This window comes from Camelus bactrianus, chromosome 10 (assembly GCF_048773025.1).
Source record: "Camelus bactrianus isolate YW-2024 breed Bactrian camel chromosome 10, ASM4877302v1, whole genome shotgun sequence".
In the NCBI taxonomy this organism is placed as follows: domain Eukaryota; kingdom Metazoa; phylum Chordata; class Mammalia; order Artiodactyla; family Camelidae; genus Camelus; species Camelus bactrianus.
The window spans coordinates 43,425,460-43,433,175 of NC_133548.1; the positions used below are offsets into that span (position 1 = coordinate 43,425,460).

The following is a 7,716-nucleotide window of genomic DNA, read 5'->3' on the forward strand; positions in this document are numbered from 1 at the left end:
GTTCTGCCACACTCTAGATAATAATAGTAATAATAATAATGTTTTATTATTATTATTATTAATAATAATAATAATAATAAAATTTGGGATCTTTTAATAATCAGTTATTTAACAATACTTATAATATATTCAGTTCTTTTACCTAAATTTTGCTTTTGTTTTGGAGTTTTTTCCAGGGGGGAGATAATTAGATTTATTTATGTGGTTTTTCAGTGGAGGTGCTGGGGATTGAACCCAGCACTTCATGCACGCTAAGCATGAACTCCACCACTTAAGCTATGCCCTCCCCTCTGTTCTGGAGTGTTATCGCAAAGTATGTTCCATGTATGACTGCCAAATGCTTGCATTTATTGCTATTTTCTCTCTGACCAATACTTTACCACTTTTTGTAAAGATATCAGAAACATTTTGGTAGGAAAATGTACAGAAGCAAGGTAAAAAGTAGTCTTTCTGTCCCACAGTTACTCTCTCATTACCATCCATTAAATTAAAATGTTATTAAAATCTTGCCATGTCCATGTCTTTGCTTTCTGTTTGCTTTGTCAGTCGTTGAAGAAGGTATGTTAAATCTCCATTTTGATTTTTAAAAATAAATTTAGTACTATCGGCTTTGAACTAGTTTGGTATTAATCTTCTTTCCCTTTATCCCCTTCCATGTATCTGAAATGTATGGATCTAGTCTAATACACACCTAGGAAGGGGTACAAAGCATGACTCCACATCTTGATGACATTTCGCAAACTGCACATCCCCTGTGCTACTGTCCCCTACATCAAGAAATAGAAGATTTCAGTATGTCCGAAGGTCCCCGGGATGGGATTCACAGAATATGAATCACGGAGAGCACATATTAGGCAGCCTCCCCGATGCCTGGAGCATGTGACTGGCTCATGCATGGGGTGTCATCCCACCATGGTGAATGATATGGGAGGGATCCTTGGATTGATTTTGTGATGAAAATCTTTTCTTCAGCACAACTGGTACATTTCCCACTGGACACAGATTAGATAGAATGAATCTCTAAGTGGTGTTGTCAGCCTTGTTGCTGCCAGGAAGGGTGAGCTTCCTTGAGAATGAGACAACCTACTCCAGGAAAACAGCAAGTGGAAGTGAACAAAGGTAACCTGCATTCTGGCTACATTGTCCAGTTCTGGACAAAGTCAGGCCTGCAGATTCATTCATCTCTTCACTCTCCTGGGACTGAGCCAGTGGCTTCCTTAATTATTCAAGCCAGTTTAGACTGATCCCTGAGTCCCTTGATTTCACAAATACTTGATGAGATTAATAATATTGTGTCTATTTTACAGAGAAAGTAATAGAATCAGAGAAGTTAAATGAATTTGCTCAAATTATACAAACTAGTCCAGATTTTGGACTTCCAGTTTAAAAATTCTGTCTGAAGTCAATTGTTATGACATTTTTCTCATAAAATTTTCAGTGCCTCTATACTTCTACTACAAATGATCAAAAGTTCTTGGTTGGGAGGGGACAGGTGGGAGGCCATCGAGGCTCTTTACAAAGAGGCCTCCATCCACTTGCCTTAACCTGTTTCCCAGCACTGCACAAACTGCTCATTCCATCGAATCACTCCTCTCCCTCTGGCTTACCTGCATTTGCTCACACCCTCATCTCTCTGATCTCTTCTTTCCCCGTATGCAACCTTCATTCAGCCTCTGTTTCCACCTGCTATTGGGAAATACAGTCTCTTGTCTGAGGAAGTGTTTATTCCCCATAGGAATTTGAGGAAGTGGTGCTCCAGGTTTGTGCTTTTGAGCTTTCTCACCTGAGGAGCCAAGTTCAAGCTCCTTTAGTTATTATGCAAAAATACAGGGAAGCATGTACGAAGTGACTGCAAGTTCTCCAGGGATGGGTTCTCCAGGGCATGTGATTCAATGTCAGATAATGTCTTAGAATCAATGGACTTGAATCACTGAGTTGTATTTATGGAAAGGTGGCTTTTGACTAGAGGTAAAATTTCTGATGATGTAGCGTGAATTTTAAATCGACAGATTCAATAGGTAAGAAAGTGGAGATTTGGCTGTGTGCTTGTTAGTAGGTTTTCTATTTACAGTGCATCCTCAACTGATAGTTGAAGATGCTTTGAAGTGAAATCTCAGTGCTCAGGAAACACCAGACACAGCTGAAATATTTGACTCAGTAGACTCTTCGGGGTTGATGTTAGTCAGTCTCTTCTCTTCATTTCAGAGAAAGGTTCAGGCGACAATCAGAGATGCGAATTTAATAAATAAGTCTAACTCCAACTTTTTTCAGTTGTAAGGATGAAGCCTGGAGAAGGGGGTGATATGCCCAAGTATTTTATATCAGTGAGTTATCACGACAGCATCAGAGTCTGCTAAGTTATAGAGAAATCGTGGACCATCTGTGGTCACTCTTTACCACTCAAGAACCTTTTGTTCCTTAACATGCTTACAATCAGTCCCCAAAGGTTTCATTTTATTTATATTACACTCTAAATTTTCTAATTTCAAAATCCATCCACTTTTAAATATTTGCAAATGAAACACATTATTCTTCTTTTCTCCATTAGAAATATGTTTTAAATGTTTGATCCTATGACTATACTTTACTAATTCTAGGTGATTTTTTAATATCTTAAACATAATTATTATGGTTAATGCATTCAATTTTAATGATGATTTATTGAGAAATAAATCAATTTGCCTTCTAGTGTCTGCTGACGTTCTACTGATCTGCACTCAAGACATTCAATGTCTTCAACTTGCTGTATCCTTCTGTTCTCCTGGGTTCCACAGCATATTTCTGATGGTTTTCGAATCATCACACAAAGGCCAACAGGCCTCCACTGTAATGCTAAGTTGTCATCAGATAACTTTGCCCTGAGCCAGTCATCCATCCCCCTCCTTTTGCTTTCCTCCTGCTGATGGCAGTCTGCGATTCTGCTTCTTCATGCTCCCTCACCCATCAGAAGTGCTCTGCACTTCACTGAAAGGTCTACAGCACTTGTTTTCACCTCCGCTTCCCAACAGTGTGTGTGCTGGTTTCACTTTCCTTTTAGACACTCTATTCCTTGAAGGTTTTGTGGATTTTCCTCATTTTTTTCTTCCTTTATTCATCAAATATTGGTTTAGTGTCTACTATGGGCCAGGGGCTGCTGTAGACATTATGAAAATAGCAAAGAACAAACAAAATCTTTGACTCCTGGGGTTTGTATTCTAGTGAGGAAGTTAGGTTTTACATAGACATTTTTATATAATGTCAATTGGTGGTAATGGAGAAAAACAGAGCAATTTATAAGAGCTAGGAATTAGAGAGTATAGAGGTAAGGATAAAATGCTCTCTTGTGTGGTTGTGGGGTCCCATGTGTGCCGGAGGTCACTGAGCCTAGAAAATGGTAGGTGCTGAGTCAGTGTCATTCAACACTGAATAGTGATTAAATGAACTTCTTTGTGAGAAGGAGAGGAGGGAGAAAGGTGGGGGGGAATGTTTAAATCACAATTTCAGAACGATAAATATTGCACTTTTTTTTTAGGAAGTTAAACTTCTTTTGGGGGGAGGTAATAGATTTATTTATTTACTAATGGGGGTACTGGAGATTGAACCCATGACCTCGTGAATGCTAAGCAGTCTCTCTACTGCTGAGCTATACCCTCCCTCCAAAATGGACTTTTCTTAAGTCATCATAAAAAGGACGAGCCGTAGAGAATTTATCCTCAAAATTTCCCATGCAGGCCAATCACATATTTAACCAAATCACAAAAAGGGATTTTGAACAAGATTAATAGTTATAATAAATACCAGTCAACTATGCTGTAACTTTGAATTATTAGACCATTACCAAAATTTTGGTGGCTTTCTTTTTCCATTTGTCAACTTTTTATACTTTATTTTTTGCAGCCTTAAATTTCATATTTATGTAAAATTGAGAAAATTAGATGATACTGGTAGCAATGTCATGGGAATGGAACCCAAGTTATGAAATACTTCAGTTTGTTTTAAGGCTACTTTCGTTTTCCAACTACACAATGTACAAGTTGCAAAAGAACTTTCATATTATTTTGTACTTTTCAGACAAGATTTCTCAGCCAGACTTCTTCACTTCCTCCTTTTTATCTGAAAGATTCATTCGTTGGAATAACTGGCTGTTCTTCAAAATTGCCAAACTGAATTTCTGTCAGGATGGGTTCCTTGTTACATCTTCTCCCAAGAATATCTGGGGTGAATGCAGACACACACTCTTAGCTATTGGACTATGACTTCATAATTTATATACTATGTGCATAAATACAAAATACACTCCACTACTGAAATGAAAAGGCAAAATCAAAGCTCTGTGTTTGAGTTCATTCTCCTTGGCTTTTCTAACTTTCCAGAACTCCAACAGCAGCTCTTTGGGATTTTCTTGATTATTTATCTGGTGACCCTGATAGGAAATGACATCATTATAGTCGTCATCTCCCTGGAACAGAGCCTCCACGTTCCCATGTATCTGTTTCTCCTGAACTTGTCTGTGGTCGATGTGAGTATCAGCGCAGTCATTATGCCTGAAATGCTGGTGGTCCTCGCCACTGAAAAAACATCAATTTCATTTGTGAGCTGTTTTGCACAGATGTATTTTGTTCTTTTTTTTGGTGGAACTGAATGTTTTCTCCTGGGGGCAATGGCTTATGACCGATTTGCTGCAGTCTGCTATCCTCTGAGCTACCCAATAATTATGCACAAAAGGATTTTCATGAAATTGGTTATATGCTCATGGGGCTTAGGTTTCACATTAGGTACTGTGCAAACATCATGGGTGTCTAGTTTTCCCTTTTGTGGCCCCAATGAAATTAATCATCTCTTCTGTGAGACTCCCCCAGTGCTAGAGCTTGCGTGTGCAGACACCTTTATGTTTGAAATCTACGCATTCACTGGCACCGTTTTGATTATCATGGTTCCTTTCTTATTGATACTCTTGTCTTACACTCAAATCCTCTTTGCCATCCTGAAGATGAAATCAACCACTGGGAGGCAAAAAGCCTTTTCCACCTGTGCCTCCCATCTCACCTCTGTCACCCTCTTCTATGGCACGGCCAGTATGACTTACTTACAACCCAAATCTGGCTACTCCCCAGAAACCAAGAAGCTGATGTCTTTGGCTTACACGTTGCTCACACCTCTGCTGAATCCACTGATCTACAGTTTGCGAAACAGTGAGATGAAAAGAGCTTTGGTGAAATTATGGCGAAGAAAAGTGGATTTACATACACTCTGACTGTGCTGAGAAGCCATGTGATATTTGGTCACTGCTCTGTTGAACTTTATTTAAATTGAATAAATGGTGGAAACAGTTTGCATTTCTTGGTATGAGTATGCTTGATTTTTGAGTTCAACACATGTGACAATTATAAGGGACATCTTTATGTATTAATGTTTTTATTCTTTTTCATAGATGCATAATTTTCCTTACTACTGGGTACAGCACAAATTCTTCAAAAAATTCTTTGTTGGTGTTCATACCTTGTGTGTAAATGTTTTGTCCCTTTAGAGAATGCCAAGTAAAGAACCTAGTCATGCACACTCATAAATACTGTTGCTCTAACTTCTGCAGAACAGCTTTCATAATGTGGTTTTGATGGATGAAATCAACTGTAAGTTTGACTTTCATCAACATTATCTTAATACCTTAAAAAACGATATTTACAATTTTAGATTGATTTTGAAAACCTACTCTGCCCCACTGACTGGTTTGAGCTTCAAGAAGCCAACAAATAAAAAGATGACCTTTTTAATTTTTGAGTGAAAATCTGTCCATGAATGAGGTGAAAAGAACACCTATTTATTGAGAGGACCACGCTGGCTCTATTCAGGGACCTACAGAGATTATAATCCACATGATATCTTGCCTAGATGATAAAGCTTCTTGGTTGGTGAACACATCCACAAACTGGGAGAGTGATGCTCCTGTGCTCAGGACCCTCCCAGACCTCACCCTGTGCACTTTTCATCTGGCTGTTCATCTGTGCTCTTTATCATATCCTTTAATAAACTGGTAAGTATAAGTAAATGCTTCCCTGATTTTTGTGAGTTGCTGTAGCAAATTAACTGAACCCAAGGAGGGGGCCATGGGAACATCTGATTTGTAGCCAAGTTGGGCAGAAGTTTTGGGTAACCTGGGGAACTTCTACTTGTGATGGGCATCTGAAGTGGGGCGAAAGCAGTTTTGTAAGACTGAACCCTTACTGTGGGACCCGATGCTATCTCCTGATAGTGTCAGAATTGAGTTAAATTGTAGGATGGTGACACGGAAAATTCCTCAGTGTGGAGGAAAAAAACCCTATACATTTGGTGACCAGAAATGTCCGAAGTGAAGTGAAGTGTTGTGAATGTGGTAGTGAAGTGTGAGAGTAAAGAACAATAACAAGTGAAAAAGAGCAGGACCCTGTGCCCCACCCCCTGCCTCTTGTTTATGGAAAAGCTGATGTATCCCAGGTCTCCCTGAGTCAGAGAAGAGCAGGCGCAAGCAGGCGAATAGGAAAAGCCTGCAGGCATTGGGGGAGGACTCTGACAACCCATCTCAATGATTAACTGAGATTACTTCCCTATTTCCCTTTAAACCTTTCATGGATGAACAGAATCTTTGGAAATGGTGTTTTGAGGGAGAGGCTGGGTCCATGAGATTGCAGGTATACTGGTTAAAAGCAACTTTCCATCTGTTACCACGGATGTTAGCCTTAGCACCATACTCCTGCCCCTTCCTCAGCTAGAAACCAATTACTCTTACCTAAGTCTTAGGAGGCAGCTGCAGAGAAGAAACAAGAACTGGTTAGAACTAATGGAGTCCAGGATGGTGGAGGATTTGACTTCTAGTGGACCTTGAGCCTCATAATACACCTGTTGTAATTATTAACATGCTAAGTGACCCACCCACCAGCACCAAGACAGTTGATGATTGCCATGACAACCACTGGAAAAGCCCATTCAAGGACTGAAAAGCCTGTACAAGGACTGATTGGATCCATCACACCAGGAAGGAGAACACGAAGGCAGAAGCCTCCCGTAAAAGTCCACGTGGCCCGACCTGGGCCGGAGCTGTCCCTACCAGCCACCTTGGCTGACGGCTCCCTAGGGGCTGGAGTGCCTTTTCCTCCCTTGCGCACTTTTCTTCTCCCTGCTCAAGCACTTTCCTTTCTTTTTCTCTTTGGAGAAATAAAAGCAGTTTTCACTCTGTCCCTCTGCTTCAGCTGTGCATTCTTTCCAGCTGGCAGGCAAGGACCCACACTTTGGTGGGCCTCCAAATTTAGGGGTCTCACTCTAGGCTAACACAAATAGAAAACTGAGGTTTTTCCCTAATACACAGCCTTATCAAAGTAATACAGCCTGTGATATGTGACACATGAAGACATGTCAAATGCTGCAGTCAGCTTCTTAAAATAAGGAGCCTTTTGGGTTTCTGAAGTCCCTTGACTTGCTCCCTGCCAACAGGTCACAGACCTGTCCTTTCCTTTGCATAATGACATAGAGTCTTGGGACGCCTTGTGACAGGGCAGATCCAGAGGATAAGGACATATACTTTACTGTGGAGGCTGAGGATCTGAGGAGGCATTGCTGCTCTGCTAATTTCTTTTTCTCTTTGTTGGCTGTAGCAACACAGTTTTATCTGGTCCTACCATATATGTAAGTAGCCTGCTGAACCAAATCTGCATTTTAGTTAAGGTTGTGCCAAGCTGGCTTATTTTCAAGGGCTCTGCTAGGAAA

The 7,716-nt window shown here is 40.3% G+C and overlaps 1 protein-coding gene across 1 annotated transcript; it reads left to right on the forward strand.

Moving 5' to 3' along the window:
- The first annotated feature begins 91 nt into the window (after positions 1–91).
- LOC105076659 (olfactory receptor 10A3-like) lies at positions 92–5,349 on the forward strand. The gene has a single exon (XM_074372454.1). It carries the CDS (start codon positions 4,289–4,291, stop codon positions 5,231–5,233), a length of 945 nt encoding a protein of 314 aa, XP_074228555.1. The 5' UTR covers positions 92–4,288; the 3' UTR covers positions 5,234–5,349.
- The last annotated feature ends 2,367 nt before the right edge of the window (positions 5,350–7,716 follow it).